The sequence below is a fragment of the Neofelis nebulosa genome, chromosome 11 (genome assembly GCF_028018385.1).
Source record: "Neofelis nebulosa isolate mNeoNeb1 chromosome 11, mNeoNeb1.pri, whole genome shotgun sequence".
NCBI lineage: Eukaryota > Metazoa > Chordata > Mammalia > Carnivora > Felidae > Neofelis > Neofelis nebulosa.
In genome coordinates, this window is record NC_080792.1 from 73219439 (window position 1) to 73239498 (window position 20060).

The 20060-nt window shown below is 42.6% G+C and overlaps 1 protein-coding gene across 1 annotated transcript in view; it reads left to right on the forward strand.

The window, feature by feature from the left end:
- OSBP2 (oxysterol binding protein 2) overlaps positions 1–20060 on the forward strand; it is a 178309-nt gene that overhangs the window by 22224 nt on the left and 136025 nt on the right. Inside the window, exon 2 of the mRNA XM_058690831.1 lies at positions 12304–12512. Coding sequence (XP_058546814.1) covers positions 12304–12512 — 209 coding nt within the window. The remainder of the gene's footprint in view (positions 1–12303; positions 12513–20060) is intronic.

Below are 20060 nucleotides of genomic sequence, written 5' to 3' on the forward strand. Positions count from 1 at the left end.
AGAGGCTGATGGAGGAGCTGTGGGTATGTCCTGGTGAGAGATGACCATGGCCCAGTGCAGGGCTGAGAGGGACAGCTTCAGTGAAGGGGGTGGATTTGAGAGAGATTGAGGAGGCATGCTGGAGAGGACTTGGAATTCTGCTTGGTGAAGTCCAGGGGTCAGGCTTTTGCCTGACCAACATCACACTTTAAAAGTGCAGTAACTTGGGAAAATATTGTGGTTTGTTGTTATTGCATTGGCAGCAAAAGCGGCATGTTTATCCATTTTCTACCTGATGAGACATTTTAGTCTAAATTTGAGATGTAAAGTATTTGCTTAATATTCTGTGACAGGATTTTCACTTAATATTCTTAGGAACCACCTTATATGTGGCTAGTACATGGTATTCTAACATTTTGGTGGAACCACAAAAAGGGTCTAGTGGTTTTTCAGTGAGTGATGTTCAAGGGTAGGGTGTTACCCTACTGTTCTACCTTAAGAATGTGAGTTTGACAGGACTTTGGGTGGTTCCAGGACTGGGTCATCTCCCTGGGTTTATTCCTTTGCTTGTGTAACACTCCTGTATTAATTCACTCAGCTTGCCCACCATCCCTGAGCTCTCACCACGTGTTAGCTCTGACCTGGGCAGGGACAGGATAGGCCACAAGTGTGTTCTCACTTGCAAGTGGCAAATAGAAACAATGACAGGTAAAGCAAAACATTTTTCTGGATGGATACCCCAGTATTCTGCATGGACAGAGCCCTGTGCTGGTGGCAGAGAAACTCAGTTCCAGCCTGGATTTATTGGTTTACAGTTAAAATTTTTTTTTTAAGTTTGCTTATTTATTTTGAGAGAGAGAGCAAGCAAACAGGGGAGGGACAGAGAGAGAGGGAGAGAGAATCCCAAGCAGGCTCCACTCTGTCAGCAAAGAGCCTGGTGTGGGGCATGAACTCACATACTGTGAGATCATGACCTGAGCTGAAACCAAGAGGCAGATGCTTAACTGACTGAGCCACCCAGGTACCCCTTATTGTTTACCAGTTTTATGGACAGGGAAACATGAGTCACCTTTTCCTGGCCTCCTCCCCTTTCTTGGCTATAAAATGAGGCTAATTCCCTCCTGCAGGGGCCTGCCATTTAGAATATACTTGATAAATATTTGCTAAACAAATCAATGTCTGCTTTGCCTACTTTATGGGTTCTTGCGAGGATTGAAGGAATCCTGTTTTCTAGCCTCTCAAGAAAGTGAGGTACTACCTAGATGTAAGTTGTATTGATAAGTGTACTGGCCTTTGTTGTTTTTTTTTTTTTAACGTTTTATTTATTTTTGAGACAGAGAGAGACAGAGCATGAACGGGGGAGGGGCAGAGAGAGAGGGAGACACAGAATCGGAAACAGGCTCCAGGCTCCGAGCCATCAGCCCAGAGCCCGACGCGGGGCTCGAACTCACGGACCGTGAGATCGTGACCTGAGCTGAAGTCGGACGCTTAACCGACTGAGCCACCCAGGCGCCCCTGTACTGGCCTTTGTAAATCACCATCTGTCATCCTCCATTTGTGTAAACATGCAGCAATGTGAATTTCAGATACAGGAGAATGGCTCCCAAGTCTCCTTTTTTATTGAAAAAAAATTACATTGGAAATGTCCTTCCTGTAGAATTTGCAGCAGCATTTTTTGAGCATTTCTCGAGGGAAGCTCTAAATGGAAAAGAATGAGGCCAGAAGCAAAGTGAAACGGTGTCAGGTCTCATGGTGACAATCTCATCTGCACAGTAAATGCTTCTGTTTGGCCACTTCTGACAGTTGCCATACTGAGCATTTTCTGGATGGCACCATTTAACCAGCTTTGATGACTTTTTTTCTTAATGTTTACCTGATGAGGGGCTTGATCCCATGAACCATGAGATTATGACCTGAGGTAAAATCAAGAGTTGGGTACTTAACCAACTGAGCCACCCAGGTGCCCCTAACCAGCTTTGATGACTTTTAAGAGTAGAAATGAAGCCTGGGGACAAGTCCATGCACCCCTCTGGGTAAGAGACAGGGCTGCAGGTGAATGGGTGAGACTGGCTTGGTCCCCTTTGGAACCTGCAATGAGCTGCCCACTTAGCCAAGCTTCAGCCTCAGCCTCTGCCTCTGGAACAGGGAGGTCATTCCTGCCTTTCCTATCACATCTTAAGTGGCTACTCCATGTGAGACACCTCTAAGGTAAGTCCTCAGGATGTGGTAGTTAGAATGAATAAGCTGAGCTTTGTTACTTAGATCTGGAAGGATCCTAACAGCATCCCCATGACCTGAGAGATAAAAGAACCGAAATCTGTTTCTCCTGCATGTGTCTTTTGTACGACCTTCTTCACTGTCTTCTCTGCCTTCTGACATCCCTTCTGGGGCCGCTGTCCACCTGTCCTAGCAGAACAACAGAAACCCAGCTCTGGATATTTTAAGGAAAAAAAAAAAGATGTATTTACTGGAAGGATCTTCAGGAACTCACAGACAGGATTCCTGGAAAGGTAGGAGGACAGAGGTCTCAGAGGGGGGGAGGTGAGAACAAGAAGGCTAGTAGCCAGGTCTATGACCAAAATCATGTCACAAAACTATCCTGGAGAGGACATTGCCACCTGGGCACTGGATGTTGATGCTCCCTAGGCTTTGCTACTTCTGCTGCCCTAGAGAACCAGTTGTTGCTGCCTCCACTGCCAGGAAAGGATTCCCTGCATCTCTGTTCTTTTTAAATGCCATTTTAATGAGGTTTGATATGCATAGAGACAAGTGGTAAATATATATACAGCTCAGGAGATGTTCCCCAAATGAACACATTAGATAGCCGTTGACCCTGCTAAAGAAATAAAACATGACCAGCTCCCCCCAACCCCAGGAGCCTCCCCTTGTCTCCCCTCCACTCATTGCTCCTCAAGGGTAACTGCTACCTTGACTTCTCACCCCAGAGCTTAGGTTTGCCTGTAACTGTGCTTTGTCTAAGTAGACTCACACAATACGTTTTCTTTGTGTCTGACTTCTGCTCAACATTATATTTGAGGTTCTTCCAGGCCGTTTGTGTGGTTCTTATGGATTTATTCTCATTTCTGTATAATACTCTACCAATTGGATAAGCCATGAATTGGATAAGCCACCATTTGCTTATCGATTCTAGTATGGATGGACATGTGGGTTGTTGCAGTTTGGGGCTTTTAAGAAGAATGCTGCAGACACTCCAGCACATGTCTTTGGTAACCACATGCATATATCCCTAAAGGGGAGGTCCATAGGAGTGGAATTGCTAGATCATGGTGCACATGTATGTTTACTAATTACTGATGAGGTTGAGCCCTTTTTCATATGTTCATTAGTTATTCAAAGATCCTCTTTTGTGAAGTATCTGTTCAAATCCTTTGCCTATTTTTATTTTTATTTAATGTTTATTTATTTTTGAGAGAGAGGGAGAATACAAGCAGGGGAGGGGCAGAGAGGGGGAGACACAGAATCCAAAGCAGGCTCCAGGCTCTGAGCTGTCAGCCCAGAGCTCGACGTGGGGCTTGAACCCATGAACCGCGAGATCATGACCTGAGCCAAAGTCAGATGCTTAACTGACTAAGCCACCCAGGTGCCCCTCTTTTGCCTATTTTTAAATTGGGTTGTTGGCTATACATTTTGCATCTCTGGATCCAGATTTTAAAATCTTTGCAAATGCATGGGATGAGCCTATGGGTGCCTTGGTTGCTAGAGATCCCAAACAGCACACATCAAACCTTATTTGCAGTCTTGGATATTCATTCTGAGATGTTGTAGCCTCTGGGAAGGTGCCTTGGCCAGGACTCAGCTGCACATACCAGAAATGAGTCTGGCTAGTGTTAGCTGAAAGGCTATGCTGCCATGGGTGAGGTAGCTTCCTAGTTGCTGGGAGGGCTGGAAAAGCAGCTGGAAGCTGAAAGTCAGGAATATTGAGGGTCCCCAGACTCTCACTAGCTCTGCTGGTTGGCGGCTGATGCTGCAGGGAGCCACGGAATCAGGAAGCCGATGGCAACAAAATCCTGCTCCCTCTGTCACAGTTCCTGCCACCACAATGAATAACTTTTCTCCTGCTCAGTTCCATCCTAACTTGCTTCTGCAGTTAATACGTGTCATGTCATTGATGGAACCTGAATCCTTGGAATCTTTGCTGCGGGTCATTTTGGGTGCTCCAACCTCAATGGTATAGGAAAAGGGGAAAGCTCTGAGCTGCGATGGGTGGTTTGGGGGCAGGGCTGTTCTAGGGTAAAAAGAGCCATATGGGTGCTGTGGTGACTGAGTGTTCTCAGTGGAGATTGGGGGTGGGGGTGGGGGTTGAAATGCAGTCCCATGATCGATATGTAGACATAAACCAGCTCAGCTGTATGGGAACTTCCAAAGGGCCCTTCCTGCACTCATCTGTTCAGCCATCATGTTTAGTGTCCTAGGGATGCAGTAATAAAACACCATAAACTGGGTGGCTAAAGACAGCAGAAATTTACTGCCTCACATTTCCAGAGGCTAGAAGTCTAAAATCAAAGGGCTAGCAGCACTGTACTCTCTCTGAAGGCTGTAGGGGAGGTTCTCTTCCAGGCCTGGCTAGCTTCTGATGTTTGCCAGTAATCCTTGGTGCTCCTTGGCTTGTAGATACATCATTCCCATCTCTACTGCCCTCTGTGCCTCTGTCTCTCTCTCTTCTTCTTATAAGGACACCAGTCATACTGGATTAGGGCCCACCCTAATGACCTCATCTTAACTTGATTATATCTTCAAAGACCATATTTCCTAATAAGGTCATATTTGCAGGTACTAGGGGTTAGGACTTCACAATATCTTCCTGGGGGGCACAGTTTAACTCAATACTCATCGTCAAGCCTGGCCATGTGTAGACCCTCTCCTTTGGCTGTCCTAGATCCCTGGGCTTTCCCAGAGCCACATGCCTCCACATCGCTGCTCTGGGTTGGCCTGGTCCTCCTCCTAGCCTTTGCCTGGGCAGAGTCCCCTCATTGTTTGAAATTCTGCTCCAGTGTATGTACCTCCTTGATCCATCTGGAAAGGAAAGTGTCATTCTGTCTCCTGAGCTCCCACCACTGGCGACTTATCCTTCCATTTTGAGTTTGTTTTTAAAGCAAACTGTTTATTAACAATGGCTATGTATGTAGCATACAACATACTGTATGTGTGTAACATACATGCAGAAAAGTAGGTAAATTATAAGGACACAACTCAATGAATTTTCATAAAGTAAATGCTCCTTTTATTTTGAGTTTATTTTCCCCTGCCTATTAAATAGCAGTTTACCATTTACAGGTCTGTCTCTTTCACAAGATGGAATGTTCTTTGAGGCCCGAAAATGTGTTTCATTTTTCTTTATATTTACCCTCTCTCCAGTTTCTAGCACAATTCCTTTATATAGTAGCCCATAGGAAGTACTTGCTGAATTTGGATTTGGAAGATTAGAGTGGAATTTGCCGGGTGAATCAGACTCAGCTTGAGCTAGCAATTGAATGAAAGTCACACACAAGGATAAGTGCTTTGCTCCAAATTAGTAGATTTTGTCTTTCTGTCTGTCTGGATTCAAACTTGTTGCTTATCAATTTTCTTCCTGCCTATGGACAATTTTTATGAAGGTCCTCTAGACAACAGAGCCAAGGCAAGGATAAAAGGGCTGACACTCTGTTTGAGAGATGCGGTCCCAAGGTGGTGAGGCAGAAACAGGAAGTGGAAGGATGGATGTCCCATCACAGTGAGCTGGAGAGAGACACAGCAGGTCTGGCACATGGACTTCTCCAGAAGATATGCAAGGAGAAAACACACCTCTGAGAAGTCTGCAGAAGGAAGAATGGAGGTGGAATTTATCTGCCCCCTTTGCTTCCACCTCCTGTCTCCCACTGTGGCATTTCATGAAAGTCCAGAAGCGGAAGGACAATTGGGCAAGGCTGAGGTACCGACCGAGAGAGACAGAGAAGGAGGTGGTCGAGGGAATCTGAGAAGGTGCACAAGGTTTGTGTCCAATATGCTTCACACCTTGCGCTACTCAGGTCCTCTTGTGCCCTCCCATGGTGTCAGCTTTCCTACTACGATGTGGGGACATCCATTCTCTTGAGAGAATGAAGACATCTTTACCCCTTCCTTGGAGGTGCAAGTCCAATCAATGACAGAGTCCCCTTCCTGGTGGCTAACTGAGGTTGCCCGGAAAACTGAAGTAAGAAGGCTATGAAACAAGTTCATTTGCTGCTGCTATGTCTGGTCCCAATGCTGTAATTGATATTCATCATCTTCCTCCCCCCCCACCCCCACCCATTCTAGATCCTCTTCATTCTCTGCTAGCACTTTGGCTGGTCTGTGACATTTGTCCTGAGGGGTTTGAGTTCCTTGTTGCCTTGCCCATTAATAACCATTACCAGACATAAAAGTATTTTTTTTTTAATTTTTTTTTCAACGTTTTTTATTTATTTTTGGGACAGAGAGAGACAGAGCATGAACGGGGGAGGGGCAGAGAGAGAGGGAGACACAGAATCGGAAACAGGCTCCAGGCTCCGAGCCATCAGCCCAGAGCCTGACGCGGGGCTCGAACTCACGGACCGTGAGATCGTGACCTGGCTGAAGTCGGACGCTTAACCGACTGCGCCACCCAGGCACCCCTTTAAAAGTATTAAGAGAGTCTCTGGGGGAATCCCTTCAGCTCTATTCCAGACATTCCTCTCCCATCCCCATATGTACCACTAACCTAAATCTTCATGGAAGTTGGTATTAGCGACCCAGTAGTATTGTCACTCCCTTCTTGGTCTGTTGGTCACTGTCAGGAGGAGCAGAAAGTGGCCAGGGGGTAGCATCAGCTTCCGATTTAATGGAAGCCTTATTGTGTTGTGTTTCCCCTTTCCCTGGAAGTAGAACCTCTAACCCAGCTTAGCCCAGCTGATGAGAAGCATAGACTCTGCTAGGGGTCACTATGTGTAACAGTGAACAGGGCCACTCCTGGACCCATCTTCTGTAATTATACAGGTCATCCAGATATCAGTTGTCAGTTCAGGGCATATACTTCATCCTGGGGGATTGATGCTCAAGCCCATAGACATCTCCCCAGTAGGTGCCCCAGCTGAGCCTTCACTAGGCCATTCCATTCTTCTGTCAGGTTGGCTGCTCCTGAGTGGCAGCAGGGTTCACAGTAAGATAGGCGAACTCCAATCAGGAGTTATTGGTTCACTTCCTTAGTTGAAGTGAGTGACTTAATCTGAGGCTGTGTCCTATGAGAATCCAGGCAGGCATATGAGGATTTGATAACTATGGACTATAGGGCTACTGGAGGCAACCCTATTACCAGAAAACACATGGATTCCAGTAAGGACAAATTGCTCAGTCTCCCCTCCCCCTGCCCCACCAAGGTGAAAGCGGTTTGATCTAGTTGATGGATGTCTTATTCTTCCCAAAGAGTGGGTTATGCCTTGAAGGTTGTGTCAGTCCCTCCTGCTGACAGGTTGGACACTCAGCGAGACGAGCATTGGTGATGTGGAGGCAAAAAGGTAAAGGTAAGGGAAAGATACAAAATGATGCAATACTTTAATAGGTTGGCTATGACCTCACAGCAGACTGCAAGGGTCATAGGAGCTACTTGTTCTCTGGGCTCATGGACTTCTCCAAAAGGTTTTCAAACATAAAGCATACTTTGGAGAGGTCCACTGAGGCAAGAATGAGGAGTATTTATCTGCCTGCTTCCCATCTATTTCCCACTTCCCACTGGTCATTGTTCAGCCTGTGAGGTGAAAACCTTTCTAAACTAGTGGATTGCAAAAATCTAGCCTCTTGATGGCCACTCAAGAAGCCAGATCCCACACTCTGAGATTCAGCATCCTTCCAAGCTCATAAATGGAGGAGTGTCCCAAGCCACATGGGGTACCAAGAGATAATAAAGGAGGTGGTAAGGGGTCTCTGAGCTGGTGCACAAGGTTTATATCCAATACAGGTGGGTAGTCACTAGCCAAAATGCTACATTAACTATTACAGCTCAGTTAGTGCTTAGGAAGTCCTATATAAACCATTACGGGCTTCCAAGTTCTGATAGCTGATGTCATATTCTTATCTCTGGCAAGGACACTGGCCATCAGAACAGCTGAATATTATTTGGTTGAGAGTCAGTGTGACTCACTTAGAAGAATGTTAGTTATGGTAGCCTCTCTTACAGTTAAGTTTACTACAGGTGTTCCATATTTTGTCTCTACTTGTTCTAAATACTTAAAACATTCACTGAATGTAAAGTAATGCCACAAAACATATTCTTTTAAAAACTGGCAGAAGATACTTGATCATGTGTGCTGGATATGAGCTCTCATATAACTGGCAAACCCTATCACATGGCCTGGTTTGTCTTGAGGCACTAAATATGCCTAGGGCTCAATGAGAATAGACGGTTCTGGGTTGTTGCACACCTCCAAAGCTTTCCTTCCAGGGTGGGTAGGATAGGAATTGCCACTGCAGCTTGCAGACCCAAGTCCACAGTGTGCCATGAGTGGGACTTTAACCTTTCCACCATCTGGACTGTTGGGTGGCCCTGGAAGGTTGACTCTCATAGGAGAAGTTACCTCAGCCAGAACTTACAATGGGAGAAACAAAAATTTATATACAACATGGGTAGGTGCACCACTCCCAAAAAACAACCTGAATTTTATGATATGACTCTGAATTTTGGACCCTTTTGTGACTTACTTTGAAGGCATTGAAATCTTAAAAACTGAGTAACAGGACAAAAAATATCACTTTGGCTACTAGTGGAAAATGGATTGACCACAAAACATCTAAACGAAAGAAAAAAGAACAGAGTTAAATTCCAAGACAAGTAAATATATTGGACCTTGATGATTTTAATGGACCTTTAATTCCTAAATTCCCATGTTTTGCTACATAATTTCTTCCAATAATGCAGAAAAATAAAACGAAAAATCAATCTCCCCCTCAAATCTTTTAATGAAAAGTAACTCTAGTTACAAAGAGTTAAGGTTAAATTTAGATGTGGATGCTGGGTGACTGGTAAAGCTTATCTGCTTATATTTTCATTTTCTGAAATTCCCTGTTACTTTTTCATGTCTACTTGTTCTTGTTTCATTTTTACCAGCTTTGTTTCACAAATTATTTCTCTTTTATTGATATTATTCCTTCATCTTTAGAATATTAAACCTATTTACATTCATTTTTAAAATATTGTTCTGATACATCCATTTTGTCTGAAGTGATTCATCTGCTGAGCATTTGACTTTGTTGGCTTCTTTGTTAGCATTGATTTTCTTCATTGATTTTAAAGTTTGGTTTCCAGTTTGTCTTGAGTGGGGAGTTTCTCTCTCCCTCCCTGACCCTTACCCACAACTTTACTTTTTGTCTAGTGATTTTTAAAAATATTTTACTTAAGGGGCACCTGGTTGGCTCAGTTCATTAAGCATCTGACTTTGGCTCAAGTCATGATCTTGTGGCTGATGGTTTGAGCCCCAGGTCAGGCTCTGTGCTGACAGCTCAGAGCCTGGGGCCTGCTTCAGAATCTGTGTCTCCTTCTCTCTCCACCCCTCCCCTGCTCATGCTCTGTCTCTCAAAAATGAATAAACCTTACAAAAAAATCTTAAGTTTTGTTTGTTTATTTATTTATTTATTTATTTATTTATTTATTTAAATGTTTATTTACTGGGGAAGGTTGGAGAAAGAGGGGAACAGAGGATCTGAAGAGGGCTCCATGTTGACATCAGTGAGCCCAATGTGGGGCTCAAACTCACAAACTGTAAGATCATGGCCTGAGCCAAAGTCAGATGCTCAACTGACTGAGAACACACAGGTAACCCTCTAGTGATTTTCAAAGTTCCTGCACCTCACTCTGGAGAGCCCAGTCCAGAGCTAGGCCTTATAATAGGGACTTAGGGCTTCTGTTCTTCAGTAACATTGGGAATATATCCCACCCACCCTGTCACTGAGCCTGACAGCAAGTGAGTTCAGGTTCTGGCCACCAGACTTCATTTCAGCTATGACTCTGGGAAGAGTGTGATGGCAGCATTAAAATTTTTATTTTTAATTTTGAAATAACTTGTACTGTGGTTTGGAGAGTTTCCAGAGTTTTCATGGTGAACATGTGGAGATATGGGGACAGTGGCATGCTCAGAGAGCATGGAAACTCTACACTCTTTTCCTACTTATCTCTTCCATCTGGCTATTCCTGTGTTGTGTACTTTTAAAATAAACTGGTGATCTACAAAGAAGAAAGAGGAGGAGGAGAAGGAAGAAGAAGAAAGAAGAAGGAAGAAGGAAGGAAGGAAGGAAGGAAGGAAGGAAGGAAGGAAGGAAGGAAGGAAGGAAGAGAAGGAGGAGGAGAAGGAAAAGGAGGAGAAGGAAGAGGAGGAGGAGGAAGAAGAGGAGGAGGAGTCTTATAGAAAAGTTCCAGTATCCATCATCTAGCTTCCCCTAATGTTAATATCTTATCTCAGCAAAGTACAATTATCAAAACCAGAAAATTAACATGATATGATACTATTAACTAAACCTCCAACTTTATTCATATTTCACAAGTTTTTCTCTAATGTCTTTTTCTATCTTGTAATCCAATCTAGAATCCTACATTGCATTTAGTGAGTTTCTATATCTGTGATCACATCTACTTTTATTAAAGAAGATCTGTCCCTTCTCCCCCATTTATTTATCCCTTCAACTATTTGCTTATATCAGCATGAACTCAGGGGTATTTATTTTAGTTGATGGGTTGTAATCCAATACAATAGCCACTGGATAACTTCCATCCCACTCTGATACCACACAGTGGCCTGGCTTCCATATCCCATCTCATACCAGGTACTTCTATTCCCCATTTTCCATAGGAATTTCTGTAACTCCTGGCCACCTCTGCTTCTTTCCTAACATTAGGCCTAGGAGGCCCACTGTTTTAATTTTGAGATAAAAGTCTAAATCCTAACATAACCCGCAAGGTATTGCATCTGGCCCCTATGTAATTTTCTAGCTTCACCTTTTTCTCATTCACTCTGTTGTTCTCAATGCTCTTACTACACGGAAACTTTTCTTCTTTTTTGAAACCTGTAAAGTTCACCTTCCCTTATGTTCTTTGCCCTTTCTGTTCCCCCTGCCTAGAATGGTCACCACCTCCCTGCCTTCTTTTTGAGCTGAGCCATAGTGGCCTTTTTGGTTAGTTACTGTATTGTTTAACACCTGAACAGCCTCTAGCCAAAAAGTCCTTGAATCAAAAAGGGCAGGCTTCCAACAGGTATGCTCATCTTTGCCAGTTTTGTTAATTAGAAGTTTTCTTCAAGTAGAACATGTCAGCACCTAGGAGCGGGACTTTTCCTCAAGTATAAACTATGTCATCTTCTCTAAGGAATGTAGCCAAAGCAGGAGGGAATTGGAAAAGGCATAAGCTGTTCACATAAAAGCTGAATGTCTTGTTGAGTGTCAAGTCATTTGGCTTTAGAACTGGTAGAAGAATCAAGAAAATAACATGAGGACGTCAAAGGGCAGCAGAATTTGCCAAATGAGCTTCTGCCACTGGCTGTGTTACATGCTGACCACCAATTGCTCTTCCTTTTCCAATACTCTCTGTGAAAAGAGATTTGGTATGTTGTGATGGTTCCAAATTTCCTTTAAGTATGTGAAGGACTAAGTTAGGTAGATCCAGTCATGATGGTTGGATCTGTTTTTAGACATTGGTCACAGTTGGAAATGGCCTGCACTTCAGTCACTTCCATTTCCCCTTACTTTGGTACCATTAGCTCCATAATCTTATAACCAGCAAAGGTTATAAGGTCATGTCCGTCATGAGGCAGCACTGTGTTAGTCCCGCCATTGCCTTCTTCCCATTTGTTGTGGGGCCAGAAGAGTGTGGTGGCATCCTTGCTCTGTGGATCTCTGTTCCTAGGTCACTCCTGGCAGGGTGTGCCTCCAAATCCACCCTCTGGGGTTCTGGGTCTCTAATCTCAGTTTCAGTGGTATTTGCCATCCTGCTCCAGCTCTGTGGTTCTGAGACTTAGTGGAAGGAGGCTGGGTTGGAGTTAGTGGTCTATGCTGCCTCACAGGTCTCTAGACAGTCACCCTTCTCCATTTCCTCATGTCTGCAAGGGCTTAACCCACAGCCAGCATGCCCTGCAGTTGGCACTAATGCGGGCCCTCCTCCCTTTGCTATCTCCCCACTGAGCGCCCCTCAGCCAAGCCCCTACCAGTCAATCCCATCAGACATTATCTCCCTGCTCTGACTCCAGGGACTCTCTCAGTTCTAAGGGTCTGAGGTTCTGAGGATTTGCCTTGAGCAGTCTAGAGGTATTGAGTTTGGGAGCCTCACCCCATACCTTCTCTTGCATCCTACAGAAATCAGGGTGAAATGGCCCACACCTGTCGTGGCACCATCAACTTGTCCACCGCGCACTTTGACACGGAGGACTCTTGCAGTATCGTGCTGACCAGTGGGGCAAGGACCTACCACCTCAAGGCCAGCTCGGAGGTAGAGCGGCAGCAGTGGATCACCGCCCTGGAGCTGGCCAAGGCCAAGGCTGTCTGCATGATGAGCAGCCACTCAGGTAGTGAGCACTTGGTGAGCGGGTATACATGCAGTGTCATGGATCCAGAGAGAGTGGGACTTGAAAGTGTTTGGGGGGTGGTGGTGACCAGGAGACCCAGGCTAGTCCAGACCAACCCTGGAAGGTTGGGATATGTGTTTACCCTTCCCATTCAGCTCTGTGTGTCCTCAGCAATGAGATGCTTAGGTGGTCAAGGTTGGGTGGACAGGTCTTGGGATAGAAATATTTGTGATGAGGAGGGCTGTGTGTATCTTTCTTTGGGCAAGTATGGTTCCTAGATTTTAACAGAACCTTCAGATGCTGCAGTGAGTGAGATCCAGAAGCAGCAGCAGAGGTGGGAGTCCAGGATCATGTACCTGTGCCGTGGGCCAGACTTTTTCCCAGGCCCATTATGGAGATTGAAAGCTATTTAGCCAGAGCTGTTGTCTTTGCTGAGGTGGTAGACAAGCTCAGATATCCTGAGCAAGACATTTAATTGTTTAATACATGCATTTATTTTTTAATATGTCATGTCTTTATGTGATTCATAAACCAGAAGTTTCAAAAGCACATGCAGTGACACCTGCCCTTGACTCTTGTTCCCAGCCAACCACCCTATTATCCCTCCCAGAGGCAACCAGAGCTACCTTGTGTCTTTTACATATTTATTAAAATTGGTACTTATTTTAAAATAAATGCAGTCTTCCACCTTCCTTTCTTTCCACTTAGCAATGTATCTTGGAATTTCTTCCCTATAAGTACATAAAAAGCTTCCTTCTTGTTTTTACAGCAGTATAGTACTTTGTTGTATGAACGTATCATAGTTTATTTAACCCAAAACCTGTTGATGAACATTTAGGTTGTTTATTTTGCTATGACATGCTGCACTGCAATGAGTAATCTTGCATTTTGTTTCACATTTGTAAAAGTATAAAGTATACATTCTAGAAAGTAGGGTTGCTGGGTTAATAGCAGTGTGCCTTTGTAATTCTGAGAGATTGTCAAGCTAACTTCCATAGGGGTTGTAATATCAGATGACTGTAGCAGTGTGTGAGAATGTCTGCCTCCCATAGCCGTGTCCACCCAGAGTGATAGCAAATGTTTCTGATGGGTGAAAACTAGGTCCACACACACTCGGGGAGGAGATATTGGGAAGCTGTAACTCTTCTGAAGTTAAAGCAAAATGGCGTGTGTTTTCTCAGACCTATGTGGGGTTCTTTTAGGAAGGCAGGGCTCCATGTGAGAACAAATCACAGCCTCTCCGCTCCAGGATTATCTCACAGGCTGGTTGGGGAGACATTGAGTCCTATGGAAGGAGCTCTAGCACAAAACAGGATGAGAGGGACTGGTAATGTCAGTCACCATGCCCCATACCTGGTCTATTGTATTGGGGTCTCCCCCAGCACTAGCTTCTCAGTGCACATTGGTGGTCGTTTAATATCATTCTGACCTTCTCTTTTGGTCTCACATATCTGGAGCATGGATTCCCCCTTACCCCCGGTGATTTTTCCTTGGGATCATCACTCATGTGAGTCTGGTGTGTCAACAGTGATGCTGAATTTGACACAGGATCCCCAAGATACCACTCCATTTCTCAGTGAAGGAGGGTTTTGGAGCCATTTCAGGCATGGGCTGTGCTGGGACCCCCAGTAGGACCTGTGCTTTCTGTTTGGAGGTCTATGGAAAGCCACTGTGGTGGATGACATGGTGGGTGGTGTGGCTGGTGGTGTGGATGACATGGCTCAAGACACCCATTGGCTAAGTGTAGGAGCACTGATGGTCATGGAAGAATGAGTTTCCTCTTTCTAGCTTCTCATGAGTAAAATAAAATGAAATAATTAAAATGATTGTTTCATAAATTCAGCAAAGTTGCAGGATACAAAATTAATGTACAGAAATCAGTTGCATTCTTATACAGTAATAATGAAGCAGCAGAAAGACAAATAAAGAAACTGATCCCATTCACAATTGCACCAAGAATCATAAAATACCTAGGAATAAATCTAACCCAAGATGTAAAGGATCTGTATGCTGAAAACTATAGAAAGCTTATGAAGGAAATTGAAGAAGATACGAAGAAATGGAAAAACATTCCGTGCTCATGGATTGGAAGAATAAATATTGTTAAAATGTCAACACTACCCAAAGCAATCTACATATTCAATGCAATCCCAATCAAAATTGCACCAGCATTCTTCTTGAAGCTAGAACAAGCAATCCTAAAACTTGTACGGAACCACAAAAGACCCCAAATAGCCAAAGTAATATTGAAGAAGAAGACCAAAGCAGGAGGCATCACAATCCCAGACTTTAGCCTCTACTACAAAGCTGTAATCATCAAGACAGCATGGCATTGGCACAAAAACAGACAGATAGACCAATGGAATAGAATAGAGACTCCAGAACTGGACCCACAAAAGTATGGCCAACTAATCTTTGACAAAGCAGGAAAGAATATCCAATGGAAAAAAAGACAGTCTCTTTAACAAATGGTGCTGGGATAACTGGACAGCAACATGCAGAGGAATGAAACTAGACCACTTTCTTACACCATTCAAAAAAATAAACTCAAAATGGATGAAGGACCTGAATGTGAGACAGGAAACCATCAAAACCGTAGAGGAGAAAGCAGGAAAAAACCTCTCTGACCTCAGCCGCAGCAATTTCTTACTTGACACATCTCCAAAGGCAAGGGAATTAAAAGCAAAAATGAACTATTGGGACCTCATGAAGATAAAAAGCTTCTGCACTGCAAAGGAAACAATGAGCAAAACTAAAAGGCAACTGATGGAATGGGAAATGATATATGCAAATGACATATTGGACAAAGGGCTAGTTTCCAAAATCTATAAAGAACTCACCAAACTCCACACCTGAAAAAAAAATAATCTAGTGAAGAAATGGGCAGAAGACATGAATAGACACTTCTCTAAAGAAGACATCCAGATGGCCAACAGGCACATGAAAAGATGCTCAATGTCACTCCTCATCAGGGAAATACAAATGAAAACCACACTGAGATATCACCTCATGTCAGTCAGAGTGGCTAAAATGAACAAATCAGGAGACTATAGATGCCGGAGAGGATGTGGAGAAATAGGAACTCTCTTGCACTGTTGGTGGGAATGCAAACTGGTGCAGCCGCTCTGGAAAACAGTGTGGAGGTTCCTCAAAAAATTAAAAATAGACCTACCCTATGATCCAGCAATAGCACTTCTAGGAATTTACCCAAGGGATACAAGAGTGCTGATGCATAGGGGCACTTGTACCCCAATGTTTATAGCAGCACTTTCAACAATAGCCAAATTATGGAAAGAGCCTAAATGTCCATCAACTGATGAATGGATGAAGAAGTTGTGGTTTATATATACAATGGAATACTACTTGGCAATGAGAAAGAATGAAATATGGCCTTTTGTAGCAACGTGGGTGGAACTGGAGAGTTCTAATGCTAAGTGAAATAAGTCATACAGAGAAAGACAGATACCATATGTTTTCACTCTTATGTGGATCCTGAGAAACTTAACGGAAGACCATGGGGGAGGGGAAGGGGGGAAAATTTACAGAGGGAGGGAGGCAAACCATAAGAGACTCTTAAAAACAGAATAAACTGAGGGTTGATGTGGGGTGGGAGGGAGAGGAAAGTGGGTGATGGGTATTGAGGAGGGCACCTGTTGGGATGAGCACTGGGTGTTGTATGGAAACCAATTTGATGAATAAACTTCGTATTAAAAAAAAAAAGAAAAAAATAATTGAATCATATTCTAGGAACCTTCTGAAAATAACGTAGCAGGTAGTATTTATTGGATTCATCATTCTGGAACAATTTTCCTGGGACAGCCAATGGACAGAGTTTCTTCTGCACCTGGGGTGGAAGTACTTGTTAACTCAGCTGGGAAGTGCTAGTAATTTCTAAGCCTGGACTTCCTCTAAGAGGGTTGAGACCCCTGAGGGAGTTGCCTCAGGCTCACCTTCCTTCGTTTCATACCCCTTAGGCATGGTCAGGGGCTGGAGACATAGCACATGTCTTGTGTTCTCAACGGGTTAGCCTCCTGGGTAGGAACATAGGGCAAACATTCAGGTACAATTCAAGGTAGCACTTGCTATGTGTTAATGAGAAATGGTAGGATTCCTCTCCTTTTGGTGTTTTGAAACATAAATGAACTAACGCATGTGAAGGTGAAGACTTCAAAAAGGTACTGTGCTTTTATAAAAAGGTTGGGGTTACCTGATTATTTCTTGAAAAAGAGTTCTTGTGGTGGCATCTCTGCAAGGCAATATCTTTCTCCCACAGTTCTCAGGCTGATGTTAAAGAGTTGTGGTTTGCAACTTTTCACATGGGGTCAGATTCAGGTAACCCCAAATAAGGGAAGACAGCCTAGTGTGGTTCTCCTTGACCCTGGCTCATAGCTACCAGCTGGGTCAAGGGCATAGATGGTGCTCCAGATGGACCCCCTTCAGGTCATCCCAAGGCCTATCTGTCCCTTCCTAGGCTATGGACTATCTCTCATCCATCAGGAAGCCTACTCTCTAGCTTTTCTGCCACCCCTCACAACCCCAGTCCAGGCACCATCCCCTCTTACCTGAATGTCTGAAAACCTCCTCACTGTCTTCCTGCTTTCAGTCAGTTCCCCAAACAACAGGCAAAATGACATGTTAAAAAGTGGGAATCTGATCATATCACTGCATTACTTACACCTCTTGAGTGCTATAAACCAACTACACTTAAACATATACAGAACACTCACCCAACAACAGTGGGACACACATACTCTTCTCAAGTGCATGTAGAAAGTTCTCCATGATACACTAAATGTTAAGCCACAAAACAAGTCTCAATAAGTTTAAGAAGATTGAAATCATACAAAGTATCTTTTCTAACCACAGTGAAATGAAACTAGAAATCAATTACAGAAGAAAATTAAAAAACATGTAGATATTAAATAACACACTCTTGAACAACCCTTGATTCAAAAATGAAATCACAAGGGAAATTAAAAAAATACTTTGAGAAGCATGAAAATGAAAACACAAAATACCATAATTTATGGGATACAGCAAAAGCAGTACTCAGAGGGAAATTTATAGCTATAAAATATACATTAAAAAAGACAGAAAATCTCAAATCAGTAATCAAGCTTTACATCTTACATTTTAAGGAAGACCAAACTAAACCCAAAACTAGTAGAAGGAAGGAAACAACAAATATCAGAGTTGAGATAAATGAAATAGAGAATAGAAAAATAATAAAAAAAATCAATGAAACTAAAAGTTGCTTCTTTAAGGTGATCAACAAAGTTGACAAACCTTCCACTAGACTGACTAGGAAAAATAGAAGACTCAAATTACTAAAATCAGAAATGAAAGTGAGGACATTACTGCTGACATTACAGAAATAAAAGGGATTATAAAACAATACTATGAACAATTGTACACCAATAAATTAGACTACATAGATGAAATGGACAAATTCCTAGAAACACACAAGTTACTAAACCAACTAAAGAAGAAATAGAAAATCTTAGCAGTTCTGTAATAAGAGATTGAATCAGTCCTCAAAAGTCTCCCAACAAAGAAAAGCCCAGGACTAGATGGTTTCACTGATGAATTCTACTAAACATTTTTTTTTTAACATTTATTTATTTTTGAGACAGAGAGAGACAGAGCATGAACAGGGGAGGGTCAGAGAGAGGGAGACACAGAATCGGAAGCAGGCTCCAGGCTCTAAGCTGTCAGCACAGAGCCCGATGCGGGGCTCGAACCCACGGACCGTGAGATCATGACCTGAGCCAAAGTCAGACGCTTAACTGACTGAGCCACCCAGGCGCCCCACTACTAAACACTTAAAGAAGAATTAATACCAGTCTTTCTCAAACTCTTCCAAAAAAATTAAGGGGAGGGAAACACTTTCTAACTTATTCTGTGAGTCTGCCCCTATACCAAAGCCAAACAAAGGCATCACAAGAAAGGAAAACTATAGACCATTATCCCTTATGAATATAGATTCAACATCTCAACCCCTCAACTTCTCAACACAACACTGGCAAACAAAATCCAACAGCATATCAAAAGGATTATACACCATGACCATGTGGGATTAATCCCAGGAGTTACAAGGGCAGTTCAACATAAGAAACCAATCAATATAGTATACTTCACTGATTGAAGGAAAAAATCCTCACTTATGTGATCATCTCAATTGATGCAGAAAAAGGATTTGACAAAATCTAACACCCTTTCTTGATAAAAACATCAAATATGATGAAGGCCATTTATGAAAAACCCACAGCTGGCATCATATTCAATGGTAAAAAACTGAAGTTTTCCCCTAAGATCAGGAACAAGACAAGGATCCCCATTTTCACCATGGCTATTTAACATTGTACTTGAAGTTCTAGACAAGAAAAGGAAACAAAAGGAAAAATTGGAAAGGAAGAAGTAAAACTTTCTATTGGCACATAGATGATACAATTCTACATATAGAAAATGCCAAAGAATCCACAAAAAAACCCTATGAGAGCTAATAAACAAATCCAGCAAAGCTGCAGGGCACAAGATCAACAAATATCACTTATATTTCTATATACCCACAATGAACAATCCAAAAAAAAGAGATTAAGAAAACAATTTCCTTTAAGTATCATCACAAATAAATTCTGAAGAGTAAATTTAACCAAGAATATGAAATTTCACTGAAAACTTAAAAAATTTTTAAATTAAAAAAATTACTGAAAGAAATTAATGAAAACCTAAATAAATGGAAAGACATCTGTGTTCATGGATTGGAAGACTTAATATTACTAAGACAACAATACAACCCAAAGCAATGTATAGATTCAGTATAATCCATATCAAAATTACAATGACCTTTTTTCTTAGAGGTAGAAAAAAACATTCCAGGGAACCCAAAGTAGCCAAAACAATCTTGGAAAGGAAGACAAAGTTAAGAGAACTCTTTTCAATTTCAAAACTTACTATAAAGCTAGTTTACTATAAATCAAAACAGTATGGTACTGACCTAAGGACAGACATACAGATGAATGAAATAAAATTAAGAGTCTAGAAATAAACTATACATCTATGATCAATGGATTTTCAGCAAGGGTACCAAGGTCATTCAATGGAGAAAGGATAGTCTCTTCAACAAAGGTGCTGAGATGGCTGGATGTCCACATGTAAAAGAATGAAGTTAGACTCCTACCTCACTCCATATACAAAGACTTAACTCAAATGCATCAAAGACCTAAATATAAGGGCCAAAACCATAATACCCGAAGGAAGAAAAAGGAGTAAATTTTCATGACCTTGGGTTTGGCAGTGGTTGTTTAGATATAACACCAAAAGCACAGGCAGCCAAAGACAAAAAAAAAATACATAAATTACACTTTATCAAAATTTAAAACTTTTGTGCATCTAAGGACATTTATTAAGAAAGGGAAAAGACAACTCACAGAATGGGAGAGAATATTTGCAAGACATGTTTTTGATGAGGCTAGTATCCAGAATATTAGTGGGCAGAGTACTTGAATAGACATTTCCTCAAAGAAGACACAAATGGCCAATAAACAC